Source organism: Aplysia californica, unplaced genomic scaffold (assembly GCF_000002075.1).
Source record: "Aplysia californica isolate F4 #8 unplaced genomic scaffold, AplCal3.0 scaffold00834, whole genome shotgun sequence".
Taxonomy (NCBI): domain Eukaryota; kingdom Metazoa; phylum Mollusca; class Gastropoda; order Aplysiida; family Aplysiidae; genus Aplysia; species Aplysia californica.
Genome location: NW_004798104.1, coordinates 204,356 through 227,031, shown reverse-complemented (window position 1 = coordinate 227,031; position 22,676 = coordinate 204,356). Strand labels below are relative to the sequence as shown.

General features: G+C 40.8%; 1 protein-coding gene across 1 annotated transcript in view; it reads right to left on the bottom strand.

Moving 5' to 3' along the window:
- The window catches only part of LOC101854052 (integrator complex subunit 2), a 43,299-nt gene that overhangs the window by 13,646 nt on the left and 6,977 nt on the right, over positions 1 to 22,676 (bottom strand). The window contains exons 2-17 of the mRNA XM_005109956.3: positions 18,074 to 18,218; positions 16,084 to 16,186; positions 15,294 to 15,407; positions 14,584 to 14,714; positions 14,047 to 14,226; positions 11,334 to 11,503; positions 10,676 to 10,801; positions 10,097 to 10,168; positions 9,435 to 9,549; positions 7,001 to 7,069; positions 6,153 to 6,287; positions 4,480 to 4,795; positions 3,376 to 3,496; positions 2,747 to 2,892; positions 1,969 to 2,173; positions 934 to 1,050 (exon numbers count right to left, since the gene is read on the bottom strand). Coding sequence (XP_005110013.1) covers positions 934 to 1,050; positions 1,969 to 2,173; positions 2,747 to 2,892; positions 3,376 to 3,496; positions 4,480 to 4,795; positions 6,153 to 6,287; positions 7,001 to 7,069; positions 9,435 to 9,549; positions 10,097 to 10,168; positions 10,676 to 10,801; positions 11,334 to 11,503; positions 14,047 to 14,226; positions 14,584 to 14,714; positions 15,294 to 15,407; positions 16,084 to 16,186; positions 18,074 to 18,218 — 2,265 coding nt within the window. The remainder of the gene's footprint in view (positions 1 to 933; positions 1,051 to 1,968; positions 2,174 to 2,746; positions 2,893 to 3,375; positions 3,497 to 4,479; positions 4,796 to 6,152; positions 6,288 to 7,000; positions 7,070 to 9,434; positions 9,550 to 10,096; positions 10,169 to 10,675; positions 10,802 to 11,333; positions 11,504 to 14,046; positions 14,227 to 14,583; positions 14,715 to 15,293; positions 15,408 to 16,083; positions 16,187 to 18,073; positions 18,219 to 22,676) is intronic.

Genomic DNA, 22,676 nt, shown 5'->3' with positions numbered 1-22,676 from the left:
TGTTAATGTGGATATGTTTAGTGCACTTGGTACTTTTTTATTACCTGTCAAACATGGGGTTGCAGCCAGTGACTGACTTCAAACAAATTTGATCAAAATTTAAACAATTACTATTTTCTTAAAAATTGACAGAGATTAAAGAATGGTACCAAAATGCTCACTGGATATAGGCCTTTCAAATGGAACAGATAAATTTGGCATACAGCTACTTTGAAAATTTAGTTTCTGGTACCTAATAAAAAGCAGATGAGCTGTCACTGAGTTGAAGTTTCCAGCATTTGAGGATAAACGCCAGACAGTACAAAGAGTTGTGGACACAGTGCCATCACAATAGACAGTTATGTGTATGTTGTAGAGGTCAACATTTAAGGTACTCATCATCTGGAGGGTAAGGGGGAGTGAGAACAATAAATATACCCACCACCCACTAGCAAGAGATGAGGATTGTGTGTGTGTGTGTGTGAGAGATGAATGTGAGAGTCAGGGATGCCAAATTATTTTGGAAAAAAAAATAAAAAATGAGTGGAGCATCACATCTCACCTAAAACAAACCTTGTAAAGTTTTAAAATGAGAACACAAAAACATCTCTCTTACCTCTCCCCTTTCCTTTGAACGTGTATGGGGACTTTGTTTAATCAATACTAGTAATATTATATCTGTCTTGAGAAGAAGGACCTTATGTCAGTGGCCTTCTTCTTCAGGGACGCCAAATGATTTTTGAAAAAAAACAACTGAAAAACCTGAGATTTGGCATCCCTGGTGAGTGCGTGTGTCTGTTTCACACCCACATGATACACCACACACAATCCTCATCTTGCTAGTCTGTGTGTGTGTGTGTGTGTGTGTACGAGCAGGGGGCGGGGTTTAAATAGTGAATTTCATACTACCACCATCGAGCGAGCATTCATGGTATCAAGGCGTGAAAGACTGACCTGAATACCCTCTCGTCACAGCGCAGCACCACCAGCGGGTCCACCACAAGGTCCTGCTCCGTCAGAGGCTCCGGGCGACCCTCGGGCTGCAGAACGTTCACCGTGCTCAGTCGAAGTCTGAGGGGTTCCACAATTTGTTTGAGTGAAGAGAAACCCATCCACATAATAAAGGTCATGGAAAAAGCAGACAGGAACAGGGTGAAAGAAAAGAAGTAGGACCTACTAATGTCGCCCTTCAGCCTCCCACTGAAGTGAATTTTGAGTTGTTTGGCGGTTTGTTTGAGTGAAAAAAAATGTATCCACATAATAACAGCCATTTCATGCAGGCAAATAGCAAGGTAGAGAGACAGGAACAGAATAAAAAAGAAGTAGAATCCACCACTGGCACCCTTCAATCACACACTAGGTGAATTTCGAGGGGTTTGTTTGAGTGAAGAGAAGCACATCTACACATTTCACGATGGGAGAAATTATGACAGACAGACAGATAGAAACAATAGAAGGAAAGAAATGAAGTAGGACATACCAGAAGCAGCCTTCAAACACCCAAAAGTCTTAAAGACGAATCAAAACACAGACACGAGTCATAAAACAAATAATGGAGTGATACCAGTTTGACAACCCCATCCCATACACACCGTAGGTTTTTCAATGGCAAAGGACCTCCAAACTTTAAATCTGTCACAGAATGGACCCAGACAAGACAGAGGAGAACCTTGAAATCTTCCCAAACAATCCTTCAGTTCAAGAATGCCAATTTGGGGATTTAACCCACAGACAACAGCACCATAATTCAGCATGATACCATGCTGTGTCCCAAAAATAAGCAATATTATGAAGTTAACACCAGAAATATCAAGAGGTACATTTTCTTCTTTTTTGCTGCAAAGACAGAGCAGAACTGTTAAGCAAAATCTTAAAGTCGCGAGTAAAAAGACAATAAACAGAGAGCAATGTCATATCTGCCCCTTGCCCTGATGCAACACTTCAACAACATGAGTGAAGAAAAATAAAATTGATCAATTTGATACATACTTTCTTGGTGTGAGAGCATGTAGCCGGAACCACGTGGCTTTGACCAGATCTACCAGTCGGCGTGGAGTACCTGGCCGTAGCATGGCTGGGATACCTGCAAGCACCGCGTCCTGGCACTCCTGTAGAGACGCCAGGTTGGCTTGTGAGGAGAGTTCCTCTAGCAGCCTAATAGCCTCGGCAGGGTGACTCTGAGCTCGGGAAAATGCTGCAAACGTATTCACAAAAAAATACATATTCCCTCCACTTCCCAAGAAGTCCCAACAATTTAAAATGTAATATTTTACAGAATAAAACAAGCATTTTAATACTCTCTTTGTCAAAAAAAGAGGTGGTAACTGTTTAACGCTCCTATCAACACTATTAGTTTATTTAAGAGGCGGGACCTCCAAGTTCAGCGTCCATAAGGACTGAGCTAAACGAGAAATTAGTGTAAAGTGCCTTTCCCAAGGACACAACGTTAGACTCTCTTTGTCAGTGAACAAATTCAGAAAAAATTTTTAAAAACCTCTCACTGTCCAGTAAATATTGACACAGTTATATTTGCACCAATTTGGCTGCAGAGTTGGAAAAAAAAGGAAATTATACATATATTTGGTAACAGGAAAAAACAAACTAATCAACATAAGGGAAAACAATAGAAAATACAAAAAACATCAGAAAAATTCCCAGTCAGATTTAGATTTTCACCTTCTTTTATTCCAAGAGAAATATTTTTAAAAGTGGAAAGTCAAATTTTCAATTTTCTTGTTATTTTTGCCCAAGGAAGAGCTCGACTCACCTTGCTTGACATCATCAGCTCTCACTGTTACTTTCGTCTTCCCAGATTTCCTCTGGGCAGAGGCCGAGTCTGAGGTCATGAGCCCAACGTGGGCATCCAGCCAGTCCTCCACCAGACAAAGGTGTGGGAAGTGGATGCTCAAAAGTCTGGGGGTGGGGGGGTAGTTAAAAATTTTATTTTTAGGTTTTAATATTTTTTTAAAAACCGTCTATACTTCTCTTAGCTGCATTTAAAAAAATACCCATCAGTAATTTTTGTAATAGTATGAGTTTTAAGCCTTCATCAACATAATTTCCAAAATCTAGGACGCACATCTGCGAAGTTGCCAACAATGGCCCCATACAACAATTAAATCATGCTGTGCAATGTGCGTCATAAGGCCCTGGGCATATTTAAAATCAGCCGATTTTATACGGTATAAGGTCACCCAGTTGCCTGTTTTATTCCCTACATGGTACATCACATCATGTCGCAGAGCGGTTACGACATGATGTTCCAAACTTTAATACTAAGATTACAAAAAAATAATCGAAAAGTGGCTCATCCTGTCTCCCCCCCCCCCCCCCCCCCCCCCCCCCCCCATTGTTTTCAAAATTTCATAATCTTCTCTTCTGAGACAGGAAAGGTACCTGATCATGGGTGGGAAAAGGTTCTGGCAGTTGTTCCTCTGCTTGAGCGCCTCCTGCACCAGGTAGCTGATGGGGATCTGGGACATGACCGTGTCGCTGTACAGGGACAGTTTGGTCACATCTGACCGGCACCATGACCGCGGGGTGAGACAAGGGCGTGATGGGGAGGGAGAATTGAAGAAATAGGTCAATAAATCAACTGCTCGGTGAAAGACTTTTTGTTTTATTAAATGTATTACAGCACTCGCAACACAATTAGATCATATAAGTGTTAAACATTAGAGGGGACTCAAAAGAGTAAAAAACACAAAAAAGAAGGAGAGATGAGGACGATATTTGTTTGATAGAAAAGAAGCAGCAAACCCACCAGAGCACCCTTCTACCACTCACATGTAAGACTCTGTTACACGTCACTTTTCAACACTGCGTATGTCGCATTCTTCCACTAAGCAGTCCAAATGATCTACAAAATGATCTACATTGTAAACTAAGAAAACATTGCAAAGAAACACATCATCCTACAGCATTGTCCAAACGAGAAGGGGGCATAGCTGTTATTGATGGTGTTATGCACTAACCACGTAACTGGATGAAATATATGTCCAACTCTAGCTTTGTTCTAAAACCAAAGATAAAATTAGACCAAAGACTGTCTCGTGTACATAGCACTCCACAGATAAAGTTAGGCCAAAGACAGTCTCGTGTACATAGCACTCCACAGATAAAGTTAGACCAAAGACAGTCTCGTGTACATAGCACTCCACAGATAAAGTTAGGCCAAAGACAGTCTCGTGTACATAGCACTCCACAGATAAAGTTAGGCCAAAGACAGTCTCGTGTACATAGCACTCCACAGATAAAGTTAGGCCAAAGACAGTCTCGTGTACATAGCACTCCACAGATAAAGTTAGGCCAAAGACAGTCTCGTGTACATAGCACTCCACAGATAAAGTTAGGCCAAAGACAGTCTCCAGTACAGCAGATCATATAGTAATAATACCCAATTTCTCTGAAAAACAAAAACAACGTAATAGCGTTAGAATAAGCTTAACACTTAAAATTCAAACTACAACCCAAAAGAAATTTAAAAAAAAAAAAATTTACCTATCAATTTCTTATGGGTGTGGTAGAGATCCTCATACAAGAGAAGATAATACAAAATAAGAAGCTGGGGACACAGTAGCTTCCCCTGTGAGTCTGCATCCTCCGACTCCTCAACCCGCGACTTTCTCTTCCTGCCCGCTTTCAACTTCTTGTCCGAGTGGAACAGGGCGAGAATTTCCTCCTCCAGGATGGGTTCGTTCGTGTGTTCTGGTTTGTTTGTCTTGGGAATGATGGAGTTGACGTAGGACTCGATGAGCTGCGGGAGGAGCGGGTGCAAGGGGAAGACACTGCTGCTGATCTGACGAATCACCCATTTCTGTGGAACCACAACAACAGAGAGGGGGGGGGGGGGGCATCATTAATAAACAACCACAGAAATCTTTGTTTCAGTACACAGGACCATTATTCAAGAGCTGGGAAAGGGCAAGACAGACAAAAATAACGGATTCATACAAATAGCTTGATCTTACAATCAACAACAAATTTACATGGCAAAATCACGTAAACAATATCATTAAAAGGGTAAATCACGGGCTGTACTTTCGGGGAACATTTTGGCCCTTCAATCTGAATTCATTAATCTTTCAGATATTCCACACCACCACTAAAGAAACTTTGATAAATTTTGGTATCTCTTGCAATGGTAATCATAAAGGCATGAAGAACAATTGGTAGAGACCTAAGTAACTTTGATTATCTGCACAAAACAAACATTCTAAAAAAGGTGGAAATAATATTAAGTGACCATAGCCACCCACTGACATCCGAATTTCATTTATTGACCTTCAGTAAACGATATATTTCCAAATAGCAAGAACAGACAGATACTGAATTTAATTTGTATCAGAGAGACGTTTGTTTTAGTAGAGGTGTTACGGTGCTCGCAACCGCATAAGGTCATATGAGCGCCAAGGGGAGGATGTCAACAGAGAAGTCCTTACAGGGAATCAGACTTACTCCCCTCACCACTCTAGCTTCAACAGCACAAAGTCTGCTTCGACTATCAAGGCACCATGGAAATAGCGGGTCACAAGAGTGAGACAAACATACAAAAGAAGTAGAGGAAATGACAGCAGTTTCCTGTTTTAGTTCGGGCACAATTATGAGCATGATATTGTTGGATCAGCCCATTTACTATTCTACTGTGAACTAAAAAAAGAAATGTCCCCCCTTTGGGAATGGCCTAAAGACACTTCAGTCAGTGGCACCGTCCCAGGGGGTTACCAGAGAGAGAGAGAGAGAGAGAGAGAGAGAGAGAGGGGAAGGGAGGGAGAGAGAGAGAGACAGAGAGAGAGAGACAGAGAGAGAGAGACAGAGAGAGAGAGAGAGAGAGAGAGAGAGAGAGAGAGAGAGGTGGGAGAGAGAGAGAGTGTGTGTTTTAAGGAGCAGGTTGTTTCAGCATGTGAGACATGTATTTTTACTAATGTCCTGTCTTGTGCATATATGCATGAATGCACCTAACCTTTGTAACATCCACTGCCATTGTAAACTAAACGACCTAGACTAATTTCATTGACATTGTCATTTCAATTATGTGACACACAAACCCAGACACTGAGAGGGAAGGGCAGAGAGAGAGAGAGCAACAGCAAAGAGCTGAAATGCTACACCACATTGCCGGTTCTAAATGTGTCGATGGGAGTGTAAAAAATACTACCAATCAGAGTCCATACCTTGACCGACACCTTGTGCTTGGAGAAGACCCTGCTCTTAAGCAGCTGCAGGATGCTGTGGACTGGCAGGTAGCCTGAGGCCCGGGCATCCAGATTGGGCGTTACTGGAATCTTCACAGCGTGGGCAGCTACCACCTGCCGGAACATATCCCAAGACACATAAATCTTTTTTTTGACTTTACACTAATTTACAGCAAGTGCAATCAGGTCATACAAAAACGTTGGTATTTGATTTTAGCAAGAGTTTTACAGCACTTGCAACACAATAAGGTCATATAAGTGCTAATCGTAAAATAAATTAGTACAAATGAGTAACAAACATACACACAAAAATTTAACTTTAGTAAGAATTTTACAGCACTTGCAAGACAATTACAATTAGGCCATTTTAGTGCTTAAGATTAAAGGTGTTACAAGAGAGTAACACACACACACACAAAAAAAAGAGAAGAGATAAGGATGACAGATGTTTGTTGGGGACGAAGGAGAATACACAAGAGCACCTACCAACCACCCATGATACATAAATCAGTGGTGTCATGTAGATCTAGTAGTATGTGTAGCAACACAACAAAATGAGTGGCTCGCTGCATTTTGCTGACTCGAGACATCGGACAAAAACAAAGTACCTACAGTGATGCAGTGGTTTCTGGCTAAAAGCATGCACCTTGGGTGATAAGAAAAGCATGCTCTTATGCAAACATGTTATAAAGCGAATTTCAAAGGGGAGTAGTCTAGAATAAGTATTCTGCTAAATTTCGCAGCTGTTGTAAACCACTTTGCACCTTTTATCCTGCATCACTGAACTGAACTCACCTTACAGTGACAAGCAATAATAAACGTCTCACCTGCTCTGTAAAGAGTTCCATAGTGAAAATCTGATGAAATTTCACTGATGTACCCGTCTTCACTGATATCTAAAAACAGAAATGAAAAGAAATAAACCATGAGACATTCCTGGCTCATCTGACAGCGACAAAAGACAGGCTTAGATCTCCGCCATGGGCGAAAGTGATAAGGGACGGTTTAGCCTGAAAATTCTGTTGTTAGAGAACGGATAGCCTGAAAAGTTCATGGTAAATTCACGAGCATGCTACATAACAATGACAGCACGTGCTCTATTTAAATATATATAATACACACACACACAAACAAGTAGATATCTACGTAGCCAAACTTATATATGTATCCAGTCAATAAAATTTCAGTGTGGAACTGGAGTCATGTGTGATTTACGTATTTCAGTCTGTTCTTACTTGTTATATTTTCTTATTTATATTTCTCCCCTCATCATTTTATATATAATATATAAACTATATTATACAAATGAATCTTGCTTTGAGCCTGTGAAAGGGCCTAGAACCAGAAAATCGACTGTCAAGAACCAGTCTTGGTATCATGATTCATATCAGGGATGCCTCATGGCCAAGAAAAAAAAACCTGAATTTTCTGGGGTCGGCTTTAGTACCCGCAATAAATTGATGAAAATAGGTAAGAAAGTAAAAAAAACCCACAATGAATTGTGTAAAAGGATAACTTTTTTCTCTTTCATCTTTGTCATGTGTGCTGGGCGTTTCACATGATCAGACAGGGCTTTTTTTCCAGAGCTCCAATACTTAATTTTCTCCTCACAGAACGCACAGTATACTGCGCCAGCCTCTTTCAGATTCCTGAAGCAGTCCGAATAGGATCCACCACCAAACTCGGGTGCCACTTTCTCTTGCAGCCATTCCCATTTGAATTTGTTTTTCAGACCTTTGTCCAACGTCTTTACACAAGCGTGACCACGCACAATGGAAACGCGGTATCCATTCTTCACTTCATCCGTTAGATCTACAATCTAGATGGAACACGCAGCACAACAGTAAATCCATTTGAAATAGTAATCCTTCTTGAATGAATCAAAGGCACGTGTTCACTATGTTTCTTCTTGACTGTCTTTGTAATCTGTAATCTAGATTCTAGACTAGATAGATCTACGACGTTCGTATGGTGGTGGGAGAGATGGCTTGGCCTTATCAAAACAGTGACTGCGCTTGCGCAGAAGAATTCTCTAGCTCCTGTATTTAAAATTCACAACCGGAAATCCACCAGTGGACTCTCTGTACTCGAGTCGTATCACATTTTTTCGCTCTTGACAACGGATTTTCGGTTTTAACCGGAAAACGGCGTCCCTGTCATATTATAAACGTGAAAGACAAAAATTATTGCTCAAACTCAAAGTAGAGTAAAAACTTGAATGGCTCAGGTAGACCTATTCAGTTCGAGAGTTGTAAGAACTGACAGAGGCCAAGATGCAGTGACACTGAAAATCAGCAATCTTGACCACGCACTTTTTAGAGAGCTCAAATAAAATCTTAAAAATAAAATTGCTTCCAAGTTTGTTGTCCTCTGGTGTTGCCTTCCGCACCCTCCCCACCCAGAGTATCTTTTAAAAAAAATCAATAATATAATTCCCTACCCCTTCCGAGTCCTATGCTTCCAAACGCTCAGACTTTAAATGAACCCTAACCACCGTCTATGCTCACACGATTCCATATTATGAGACGAGAACATGCGCAGGTTCACTGACTGGTCACGATGAGGAGCCCAACAAGCTGACAATCTGACAACGCTTTTTTTTCCTTTTTCACAAGTGACAGCACAGAGAAAAAATTTGATTTATTTTCATGGCGACACAGCGTTTATAGTGGGTGATCTGCATGTCAGAAAGGTTGCATTATCAGTCTATCACCGGCCAAGTTCTGGGTGGTAACGAAAGAGAAAGTAGATCTTGATATTCCCGATCGAGCCACGGTGTAACAGCTTCCGCATGCCCCCATAGCCGCATGTTCGCGTAACATGTACTGTCGGACCGGGAAAAGCTGAACGAATTCACAATAGTGGCCGGCAAAAATGAACTTACTGACCATATCGGAATTTGTTTTCAAATATTCCAGAACTTTTCGCGGGTCTTCCCGACTTTTTCTCGCGGTAATTTACAGATTTCACCTCGTTATGTTTATTTAAAGCAACAAATACAGATTCTTATTTCAGAAACCCTCCCCCAAAAAACCCTGATACCTCAGCATAAAAATACCAGGGGGAAAAAAACAACATACTTCAACCCTCAAAACTTGAGCAAAGATTACAGGAGTCACTTAGACCCATAAACAGAGGATTAAGAACAATTGTGACGTACTGGTGGCACCCTGTAAATTTAACCATCTGCACAAAGAAGGATAAATGGAGCTCCTGGAATATCAAAAAAAAAGAAAAAAGAAAAAAAGCTTTTTCCATTACCTTCATGCCAAGAGTGTTGCAGACCAGGTCCATGATAGCTTGCATTTGACGGTTGTGAAAGTTGAGAGCCAGGAGGAAGAGCATCTCTCCTGGACTGTCTGTCCGGTCAGAATATCTGCCCAGTCCGGAATGGAAAGGAAAGAGAAACGTTACACCACATGATGGGCTGAACTGTCTACAGTTACAAGAATTTTATATACCAGGCTGTCTTCTCTTTTTTTTTTTACTGTGCTCGCAACTGCATAAAGTCGCATGAGTGCACTGTGTCTTCTCAAATCAAAGTACCTGAGTGTCAAAAATTTTAACTTCCATATTCCAGTGAAGCATTTTTCATCCATGTTTTTCCCCTCATCCAGAGAAAGATACCAAGTCATCAAAATGCAAACCAAAAATATATTTGTTCATTCTTTAGTTCCCTTGCACTGTCAGCGTTGAACAGCTGGAAAACACTAATAGTAACTATCCTAGTAATGCTTACATAAAAAAAACAACCATTCCTAATTGATAGAACATACCCTCAATATTCTTACAATTTGAGAAAACCCACTACAAAAACATTGAGGTAGACTCATATCATAAGAGCAGCTCCTGTACAAAATGAAGCTCTACAACAAAGAGTAACAAAATAAAACAAGAAGACAGGTCCAGATCTCAAACATTACCTGTCAAAATGTGTCTCTGAGGACATGAGCCAGCGTAGCCAGTTGACAACAAGCTGTTCCTCCTCCAGTCCCCTGTAGATGGGAGAGAAATGTATTGGGGCACGGAGGGCAGGAGATTCTTCAGCGAGGTTTTTTTATTATCCATTATAAATCAATACAATTACAACAAGGCAGCAAACTCTATGCACGCAAGGCGATAAGCTGAAATTTTGCAGCACAGATGCCAGTAAGATTAAAATTAAAATAGCATGCAAGCATAAAAACCGAAAACGCAAACCAATCTGACAGGCTGAGTAATATCTTCCCTGCAAAACGGAAAAAACATATACCTCACACGACTATTAAAAATTCCACAGTTAGTAGTAGTTTTGTCCTTCAACCCAGTATCATTTTCAGTACAGAAAAGCCCATCGATATAAAAACTGTCATTTGTGCAGGGGGGCAAAGTGAGACAGACAGACAGACAGACAGACAGACAGAAAGACAGACAGACAGACAGACAAGACCAATAGAGGTGGAAAAAAAACAGAAGTAGGACCTGCTGGCAGTGCTCTCCAACACCCACTTTCATAACCTCACCTGAGCAGGCCCGGGCTTGCTATGAGTGTGCAGATGCCCAGAGAGATGAAGTGTGCCCCAGCCTGGCACTGTGGGGGGTGGGAGGTGACCAGTCTCAGAAGGCTCAACATCTCCTCATCACTATACCTGGACAGAAAAGAAAACAGGAATAAACTCCAAATCCACAAATTTTTATCATGCCTGAGATGAGTTATCATTACAGAAAGTCACCAACAAAGCTACATTGTCTCTTTAACATAATAAAAGCTCTTTCATCAATGTCTAACGATGAATAATACATCTGAAGAGGAGAACATTTCTCAAGCAAAAATGAAGAATAAGAATAATTAAAATTAAAATTTAAGATGACTTATGCCTTCTGCTGTGGCCAATGAGACCAATTCTGGCAGAGAAAAGTTTGCTATATTTTGAGCATTCAGCAAACAGACTTGGGAAATAGTCAAATACACTCTGAAAAGAGAACAGAAGGGACAAACTTCACAGGAATGCGCTCGAGTTGTCTACTTTTTTTTTTCATATAAAATAGACGGCCTTCCTCACGTGAGAATGGAACAAGCGTTTATTACATAAAATAGCAGAGAGTCTGACTATTAAACACACAGACACTGGTCCGCTTTTTTTAAAAAAGATAATGGCAAAAAAAAGCATATGTCCTCACTTCATGGCGGCAATTCCCTTGAGAGCGCAGTAGAGCCTGACAATGGCGCTGGCGATCACCGTATTGCTCTCCTCCATCACCTGGTCCAAGCCAGGGGTCAGACGGACCACTTCCTTCAACAGGTGTTCTCTCAGCGACATCAGCATACACGGGCCAGCGTCTGTTCTCCTCTGCACCAAAACATTAATTGTAATAGTAAATACCTTACTCCCCAACAAGGAGCTTAGAACTAATGGAGCTTCCTCTCTCTCTTCGCGGCGCCACGAGCAGTACGCCGTGGTGGGGATCAATTATGGCCGCTGACTGTGGGCTAAATCACCAACTGTGGCGTTTCTTTTTATAGAATCTTATCGGGCTGGGCCACGTTGTGGGGGTGGGCGGGATGGGGGAATGCACACAAGGAAGAGGGGATGGGGCTGGGATGAAAGAGGAGGGGCGGGCCTTGGGAAGGGACGAAGGAGAATGGGAAAAATTAAATAAAAAAGAGAGAGAGAGAGAGAGAGAGAGAGAGAGAGAGAGAGAGAGAGAGAGAGAGAGAGAGAGAGAGAGAGAGAGAGAGAGAGAAAGTGAGACAGACCGACCGACCGACAGACAGACAGACAGACAGACAGACAGACAGACAGAGAGAGAGAGAGAGAGAGAGAGAGAGAGAGAGAGAGAGAGAGAGAGAGAGATTGTGATCAACTGACGGGCTGACGGATAATGACAGTGAGAAAAAAAAAAAATTCTGTTTGTGATACGGACTGTTCAATTATCTAGTTTAAAAATCAAAAAGATGTGTAAAATAAGAAGAAAACTTGTCCGAGTAACATAAAATTATCAAACATACCGAATTATAAAGATAACCTTTCAAGATGCTAAAATATTTAATTATAAGAAATGGATAAAAATATACTATTAAACTGAATTTAAGATATATGATTGCATGACTCTAGGCGTGTGCCATAACTAACTTTATGTGTAAGGAATAGCGGACACAAAAGAGGGTTGATGTTTGCTTTATCTAATTGCTAACAGTATGTCTTGGTCTATAAATAATATTATTGATCACAATAATTTTGTTTCCTGGTTTTCACAAAGTGGAGCGCACAATGATTTCAAATATTTTTTTTTTAAAAAGAGATAACAGCACCCTTGGAGGTGTGATCGCATGTATGAGCGTGGATAACCTTTGAAGGGTTTGGGGTTGTTTTTTTCCAGTAAAGTATGATATGGAGAGCAGCGTTTTTAGTCCCTTATTACACTCCAGAGGGGGATAATTTATCTTAGTGATGATTCCTGTGTAGTAAAATTTGTTGTTGCTTTGTTTGGTTTATTTTTTAACAGCAGAATCTTAAGTGAACCGGAATTATTGATTGTGGGATCTTAGGTGAAGACTACAACAATAGAATTAAACCGAGTATAGTTCTATCTAACAAGACTCAAACTCTTATCCACCCCACCCTACCCTCTCCCCTCATCTGATATGGTTTGGTGTTTCTTTAACATAGAAAATATTCATCATTATTGTTGTTGAGTATTGATTTCATGTTCTAATGGAGCCTCTAGATATCTACATTTAGACTACAGTAGCATCTAATTTGCACACACAAAGGAAAGCAATATCTTTAATTAAAGTGTATAATATGTATATACATACACACACATAATAATTATATATATATATTTATGAATAAGAATACTTTTAAAAAATTGAGTATCTCTGTCTTTCTGCTGGGGTGTTGTATCCCTTTCAGCTTGGGTTGGCCTTGGCAAGTAGCGCTGGAGCCAGCCTCTTATGAATATTAATGATTTAAATTGTGTTGCTGGGGGCATAGAAACACTTTCATTCTAATTTTTTAAAAGGAAAACAACTTAACTGTGAAAACTTCGGTCCACTGCAGCATCATATTGGTTCTTACACTTAAATACAAAACAGGTGCAAGGCATTTTTACTAATTGACTTGCCTAATCTCAAGGACCTCGGAATAAAACCTTCTTTCTTATCTAGATTTCAGTGCGTGAGTCGAGCAATCGCGCAGCGTAGGTAGCCCACAGTTCCGCCGCAAGAGAGGGCTCCTATCAGGCGTGTGGTGCCAACCACAGAGCATCTCCCATTACTTGTAATCTCCTTGCTCCCCAATCAACACAATTTACATCAATAATTTAGGGGGCAGGCTGCTTCGACCCTGCCTGTCAGAGCCAATCCGGACCACAATGTCCAGGCAGATTGATGCAGATATCTGACATAAAACCTCCCACTTTGGGAACTGAATTCAGGTCTTCTGCGCAAGATAATCGAGTCTGACTTTTACACCAAAGACTGCCACTTAACAACAAGATTGGCATCACAGATTACATGGGAGGAGACCTATAAAGTCACACTAAGAAAATGTTTCAAAAAAATAATCTTCACTAGAACATTTCACTTTGAACCAACCAAAACAGCTCAGAGAACCCAAGAGCAACCATAGTACATAACATGACACATTGAAACATTAGACAGTTTTTCTTCCACTACTGCCACATTGGCTATCCTTACACAGATAACATGCAATGATTTTACTTAAAGGTCTTAGTTTCAAATCAAAGCTAAGAATGAAATTTGTTCATCTTTCTCTAGAAACACCTTCCCTCTCAGCACAGAGCTCTACAGAGAGGTAAGGAGCTTGGCCTTCCAAATAACCCAAACTGTACAGTGTAAAAAAAAGTGCATTTAAGTTTATGAAACTACCTTTTGTCCAGCCTTGACAAAACCAGAAATCCAGTTGCGCACTCCCACATCACTGCCCAGCAGAAGACTTGTGATAAAAGGAACAATGTCACTTCCTGTCTGATGGCCATCCGTTGCAAGAGGCTGAGACAGTTGGATGGTCACAGCTACAGCAAAACCTGGCATGGTGCAGTGCTCCACCTGGAAAAAAACAAACAAAAATAACAATACTAAATTAATAAGCCCTCTTTGAAATTTGCATACAGTAGCAAATACACTTTCTTTCACAGAATACTTTTCTAAACACCAATTGCCCCGGGGCTCACAAGGTATGTTTATTTTTGAAGCATCAGTTCATATTTTGCTGGACTTATCAGATTCGGTTTTTCAAATATTAAAGAGCTCAACGTATTTTCCCAGGTCTTTCCCAGGACAATTTACAGATTTACTCATATTCCAAGGGCATTCCCAGGTCTTGACAATTTGAGTGAAATTCTCGGGTCATTCACAAGGTTTCCGGGGCCTAACAGTCACCATGTACAAGGAATGGAAACTTACACAAAAGTTTCGGACTGTGAGGGCAGCTGTGGGGTTCATGCGACACAACATCAGGAGCAGCTCCATCCTTCGATGACCACCAATCGACTCTTCTTCCTGTTTTTCCCCACGAGACACGAGGCTATTGCACACTGAGAAGCAAAATGACACAGAAAAGATAAAATAACATAACACAACATTTTATTGATCTCCACAAAAGGAAATTTGCAACGACATATACATGCATAAGTGCACATCAACACACCACACACAGTTACATGCACAAACAATCATTGGATGGACAGATAACACTATTTATTCTTGCACAGATGACAATCACCTAAATATAGCTTTTATCGATGATTGCAGTAATTGACAACTCACAAGATCTGGCCGAAAAGTATGCTAAACTACCAATGGCTTCTGGGTAGTAAGATTTCCTTACTTATGGTACAGAACTGTACAACACACAACAAATGATGAAATCAAATTCAAACAATACAGGATTGAGAGCAAATAGAACAAAAAAGTCTTGATTTTTGTATCTTCTAAACTCAGTACATTTATTTTTTAAATGGTATTTCAGTTTCGGTGGCTTGCATCTGCATCTCAAAGAATCATAAGTAAGCCTTAGTATTGGAAAGAACAATGATAAACAAAATGCTCTCCTAAAATTTTTTTTTAAAACAATGTATTCAGCTTTACTTATCCCGAGCAATATGTCATCTCACCTTCAAGAAAAGATTCAGGATTGTTCGCTACCAGTTGACAGATAAGTCTTGGGCCATTCTCCACACATAGTAGCGTCTCGGAGATGTCCATTATGTTCAGCAAGTTGGGCAACTCTAGACAAAAGTTGGATAATAGATTTATGAAGTAAAAATCATACACCAAACTCTACTTTTACAAATACAACGTGTATAGGCTATCTACATCTTTGCTGTTGCAGTAGGAATAGATACAAAAAATGTTTCATCTTTAAAATATGATTGCTCGCCAATCAAATGGTCTAATAAAAAAAATTTATAAAACTGCTTGATGTACTACAGGTCTGTCTCCAGTAAATGTTTGAACTAGTATTGCTCAGTACACAGCCAGAAATATACAATCAAATTTTCTGAAGATCACAGACAATTATCTTTTAATCAAGACTTCAATTCGAATTACAAAGCAGGTTATGGGTAATAAGACTTCAAAGCATAACGGTTTGAACCCTTGTCCCCCAAGCTTACATGGCCCCTGTACCTCAGGCGTACGTTTTGTAAGCCTAAGGGTAAAGGAAGCACACGCTCAGGTCCATAAAGTTAATGGTAACAATTTTTATGACATAAATAGGGCAAAGAAATTTATGTTGTTGTTGTTGTTGTTGTTAACGATCCAGCAACAGCTGGGCTCTCATCCTTCTGTCCAATGCCATGTAGTGATAAGTGCAGGTCTGCTGCAGTTGCTGTAATGTTCCATAGAGTGTGTTGTCAATGTTAGGTCTCGGAGGGAGAAGGGTACAAAGAAAATTATACACACCTGCCATGGCGATGCAAAGTGCATCCAAGATTTCATCCAGATACACAGGGCACTCAAACAAGTCTGACTGTTTCTGGTAGTTACCAGCTCTCTGATCCTTCAACTGGGGGAAAAAAGTTACAGTGCAGAAAAGAACGTCACAACAGGTATCTGTCCAATACAAAATTCTCCAAACTGATATCCAAGCTCTGAATCTTGTTGCATACAGTCGAACCTGCCTTAACGGAAACCTGTGTAAAAGGTAAACCTGTCTTAACGGAATCTCCCCGCTCCCCCCTTGATATATTCCTCTTTAATCACCTGTATAAAACAGAAACTAGTCCAATGCGGAAAGAGAAAAAAAATCTGCTCCCTTCCAAAGGTTTGACCTGTCTAAGACGGAAAATGCTTTGTCCGTTTAGCCTTGGTTTGAAACAAAATTTGCAAGTTTGGTTCTGCCGGCTCTAAACTTAACGCCATGGCCATATCGCTGGGCGAGGAAGGGGAGTAGGGGTGCAATTAGGGGGTAGATGTTACCCCATCATGCGAGCCCTGAGCGATGCAGATGGTCAGGGTAGTGTGGGTGTGAAATCTCACGACTGCCCGTGAGAGTGCTCAAGCAGCAAGCCACTACGGAAACTTTCCTGGGTAGCCGGATGCCAGAGGTGTTAAATTAGACCAATGCCTGCCGCCCTGATCGAACGGCCAGCCAACAAAAGAGTTCTTCGAATAGTTGTTACATGATGGCAGAGAGGGGTGGCATTGATTGACTGTGCTAGTAACACCGGTGAGTGGGGCTAAGGGTGGAAGCAAAGGAGATGTTCAAACATTTCTGTTTTTAATAGGTCAAACAGTGGTCCTAAGAAAGGCAAGCACTGGTGGTAATTGAATAGGTAAGACTGACGCATGTCATTATCAGACAGGATAGCAATTGAGAGGTGTGAAGTTTTGACCACTGCTTGCCGATCGGACAAGCGATCCTTGATCCCACTGGCTGGCCCTTTCCATCTTCCCCTAAATTCTAAGACAGAAAATGTCTAAGACGGCTCTCTTTAACTCCGTCAAACACAGCTTCGACTATATTTGTAACTTAAGCCGATTCAATTTTGAACAGAAATATCATGAACACATTCAACAAATTTTCATGCTGAAAGGTTTATTTAAATAGCTTCTGTTTAACCAAATGCACCAGAAGGTCTCTAAGCAAAAATACTGACACGCCTAACTCTTGGACAGAGAATCAATGATGGAATACGTAGGCATGGCTGTCAGATGCAAAGTTTGAATAGAACTCCCCCTCCCCCCCCCCAAAAAAAAAGACTGGAACCATGAACTATTTTATAAAGTTACATGCAATCGTAGGTTAGGTGGCAAGGGATTCAGGGAAGAAGACAGAGAAGCAAAAGAAGAGGTGGGGCATGGCGAGATAAACAAGCCACATTTGTCTACACATCGGTGGCCTAGCGGTAAGACTACCAGACTCGTAATCATGAGGTTGTGGGTTCGGGGATTCACGCCACGGGCCCGACATTGTGTCCTTGGGAAAGACACTTTACACAAAATCTCCTCTTTTCACCCAGGTGGGAAGGGGTGCTCGACCATAGAAAGCGAAAGATCTTGTCAGTATGTTAGTGCTTTAGCACCCATAAATGGCAGCTTGCACTGTATGCTTCCAAAGAAGTTGAGTTTGTTTCAGAACTCTCTCAGGTCTGCTGGGGTAATACTAATAGTATAGATTGTGAAGTGCATATAGAGCTTGCTGTTGAGCATGGATTTGCGCTATACAAATGCTATAAATTATTATTATTGAAATTAACACCCTTCTCTTCACCAAACTAAGGCCATGTGACAAAAGAATGAAATGTTTACGATCAAGATGATCCAGAACAACAAGAACTTCCTTAACCTTTTAAAAAGTCTTTAAGTGATAAACAGTACCACAACCACTTTACTTGACAATCAGTTCACTAAATCACTATGTATGTCAACACCTCACTTAGTCAAATGTTACCTCAGAGGAGACAAAGAGAAGTTCACTGAGCAGGAGCCTGATGCGTTGGGCCGGGTCACTCTCACTCTTTTCAAATCCAAGAGCTATCCCACGAGTCAGCTGAGAGACTAATACACTCTCCGTCAAGTTACTGCCAAGTTTAGACCTGGAAGGAAAATAAAATAACAAAGTATGATGGGAGATGACAGAGACTTGCAATAGAAATTAATCGCAAACAATACAAATGAAGGGAGCTTTCATGACAAAACGCATTATGCATGTTTGGTCAGTTTGAGAAAAATACTTGAAAATTTCCCGGAAAACCCCCCCCACCTCAAACTTTATTTTGCTGGTGAGCATAAGTCTATAAAGTGTGACTAGTAAAAATCTGTTTCCAAAGAAAAGCAGAAGACAGACAATGGTTAGAGAGAGAGTAGGAAAGGAAAGAGAAAGGAGAACATTTTAGAGAAGAAAATTTTCCGTCGCTGTCAGGTTTCGAACTAGACACCTAAGCCTAATATTGAATGAGAGCCCCCCCCCCCCCCCCCCCCCACCCCATAATTTGATGTTTTGCAGTTAGTTAGGTTCGAAATTTACTTGAAAATACAGGGTGATCCAAAAAAAACTTTACAACTTTTTGTCCGAATATCTCGCGCAAAAATGGTTCTAGAATGATGTAATTTGGAGCAGACATAATTCATTCAAAAGGAATTTGTTTGATATAAAATCCATGAAGAAGAAACAAGTTTTGAAAACGGAAACGCCTAAAAGAAAAAAGCACCCAAAAACGCAAAGTTCACAAAAGCTTTAAAATCTTGTGAAGGAATTCGTGAGGCTTCTAGAGACAATAGATTGGGGTGCCCAATAGACTGCATTTTTGGAGTTAACATATCCCGCAGCGTAAAAATTGGCTTTGCACTAAACCAAATGTCATCAAGGAAATGATCCCTCTTTACAAGACAATCGAGGAATCATGAACACATTGCCATGGTCTGATCCATGTCATTTCGGCCTAGCCAAGATGAACATGGAATACTCGAAGGTTAAGATATACCATGAGAATGCAGACTGTTGATGTGTAGGAAAGTCCTAGCTGCAGATCGTCTACGGACAGACATCTCATGGGACTCGGCTACTGAAATCTGCACTCTGGTGACGTTTAAAGGGCTGTGCATGGTGCGTGTTCGACCTGAAGTGGTCATTTTTTAAAGAACTTTTTAGTTTTGATTCGCTATAGATCCAAACTGACGGAACTTTTCTACTCATGACGCCAAAGGTCTTGAGGTCACCTAAGCATTCTCTCCATGCCGTGCGCAGAACTTACGGAATGTCAGGGATGGTGAGTTTGTGGAGAGGTAATGTTCAATACAAAAAGCTCTCTGCTCTTTACTAAACGTAGTCATGATCTCAGCAGGCAAACAAAATTTGGGAAAATAATGTCTGCAGACTTCTGTTGACTTGTTAAACTGCTGTAGCTTACAATATGGCGCGATTGTTGCAACTTTTATTGGTAGGCCTAAAGCAAACTGGTGCGTCGTGCTATGAAAATGGCGACAAGGTTGAACATGGGTTGTTTTTTCAATGCGCTATAGAGAGCAAAACCATTCCTTGGACTTATCTAAAATACATGTCAGACAAATTCCTTTTGGCTTCCAAACGTTATGTTCAAATCTGAAACGCAAAACTTCAGTATGGAGGAAGATATTTAAAAAACAAGTTGTAAAGTTTTTTTTTGGATCACCCTGTAATTGATTTGCGACAGTTTTTGTGGCTATGTCAACTATGTGATGTACATACATGGCAAAAAAAACCCTGCAGTTTGACCCCAAAAAAGCAGTGCATCTGAGAGTAGGAGTGAAAGTAAAAATTTACCGCCAAATTTACTGCACTTTACTCTGTCATTATCACAATTTGTCATCCAGTCAAACCTGTGTAAGACGGAATCGCAAGGGAGCCAGTAAAAAAATTCCATCTTAGACATTTTAGTCTCAGACAGGGAAATTTATACTGGGGAGATGGAGGAGGGTTTCAAAGGCCTAGCTGGTGGGATAAAGGGTAGCTTGTGCGGTCGTCAAGCAGTGGTCAAAACTTCACACCTCTCAAGAGCTTATCCTAACCTCTCTGATAATGATATGCGTTAGTCCAACTAATCCAGTGTTTGCATTTCATTGGACCACTGTTTGACCAAATAAAAAAAAACCGAAGTGACTATTTCACGAACGCTTGGGAAAATAAACTTGACCCCTATTTTTCCTAACGGTTTCCGTTCTCGAGATTTTTTGATTATTTGCGAGAGTACGGCATCATCTTTCTTTCTGTCATTCTGTGAGAACTGGGAAGAAGCATTTTTTGCATCAAATTCAATTTAAAGAGCTAGAGATTTTTAGATGTCTGAATATTCAGATACTTCAATTGTGGTTGGGGCAACGTTCCCAGACTATAGTTCATTTGCCAAGAAAATGTCTTCAAAAGGTACTGCGAGAAAACAAGACGGCTCGACTTTGGCAGTAACCTATTTTGCAAAATAAAGCAAAAACTAAGAAAAAAAAATCCCTTCACGCCCCCTCCCCCCATCGTTCACACCTTTACACACACACTCACACATACACACACACGGGCCACTCCATTCGCAAATAACCAAAAAATCTCGAGAACGAAAACCGTGCAGAGAAATAGAGTTCAAGTTTATTTTCCCTGAGCATTTGGAGAAATAGAGCCAGCCTAAAAAAAAAAGTGTTTGAACAGCTCTTTTGCTTCCACCCTTAGCCCCACCCATCGGTGTAATAAGCACAGTCAACCAATGCAACCCCTCCCCACGTAACAATCATTCGGTGAGCTCTTTTCTCGGCTGGCCATACGATCAGGGCGGCAGGCATTGGTCAAACTAATTTCATACCTGTGGCCTCTGGTTACCAATGAAAATTTCCATGCTGAAGCGCCACTCAAGCACTTTCATTGGCATTTATAAGATTTCATATACCCACACCACCCTGACCATCTGCAATGCTACCCTGACTCTCCTTCCTCCCCTGGGGGCATGGCAATAAATCCGCAAGTTTTGTTTCAAACCAGGGTTAAGTGGGCAAAGTATTTTCCATCTTAAACAGGTAAAAACCCTAGGAAGGTATCAGATTTTTCTCTCCGTTTTCATGTTGGACAGGTTTCCGTTTTAGTTTTATACAGGTAGAGCTAGTTAAAGAGGAATTTATCAAGGGGAGAGCAGGGGGATTCTGTTAAGACTAAGACTAGGCAGCGTAAACCTGACCTTGCTGGCACTCATGGCCTTCCGAGTGCGTGGTATCAGTGAAATCGGGGTAATTCAGATTGCTGTTTCTACTTTGCTCTTTCGCTATGAAATACCAAATGCTGTACACTTTGTAAAAGTTCAGCTTTTCCTCGTTTCAATGGTGTAAGTTGTTTAAAGTCTGATTATTAGGAGCTGGAGAATCGCCATGGACAGCGAAGCCCCTCACGGTCGGAATGCGTGGTCGGCAGGTTAAAAAATTGACATGCGTGCATTCAAATGCTTCGCGGAAGGATTGAATTTGATGAATAAATACCGTCTTTACATTGGTGGAGAACTGTGGAGCTTTGGACGGGCTTTCCTGTGGTATATTTTTAGCCTTTGGCGTTAAATCAGAATGCCTTTTAAAATACCGTCAAAGTTTTCAAAGATAATTGTTTACACTAAATATGTAAAATAGCTGAAAAAAAGTTACATAGAAAGATCAGTTCATTTTCTTATTACAATAAAGTAATCAGCTTGGAATTATTTTTCACAGGTCCATCAGCCAAACTCAGAAAGCATGTGACCCCAACGTAAGGAAAAGCATGTGACCCCAACGTAAGGAGTACTCAGTACACTACAGTATAGAACCGACTCGCTCGCCGTGTGGGCCGGTGGCAGGACAACGCTCTGAGCTTTTGTCGAAATAAGGACAGCTATTATCATGTTTGAGGCGATAAAATACTGATTAGTAAAATGATCTTACAGTCTTGAAAAAAATTAGCCTCCATATCAATGTTATAGTGATTGTAATCTGTTTATGTGGAGATGTTTGGTGCACTTGGTACTCTTTTATTTATCTGTCAAACATGGGGTTGCAGCCAGTGAACGACTTTAACAAATTTGATCAAATTTTTAACAGAGCTCTACCGTTTTCTTAAAAATTGACTGAGATGTTCAAGAAAGGTTCCAAAATTCTCAGGAGATGTATATAGATATATAGATCTATATCTAGGCCTTTCATATGAAACAGTCTATTTGGCATGGAAGTGGCTATCCTCACCCCGGGTGAGAATAAAAATACAATCGACCTCTCACCACAGCCTCACCTGGTGTGAAACAACACCTGTTTTTCCTAATTTCGGAATATGTACAGTCTATCGGTGTGGACTATGAGATAGACAAAAACAAAGTAAAAAATGACGTTATAGCACAAAAGTAAGCTAATTTGGTCGTCTACAAAGATGCTATGGCTATTTCACTTTTCGAATCGAGCCCGAACTACGCGGGTCGCCATTTTGTTTTGCCCGCAAGTTCTCGCAAGATCTACTCTTTCTCTCTCTCTCGCACTCTCTTTCTGAATACTGTCTATCCGGGTGGACAATCAAATTGACAAAA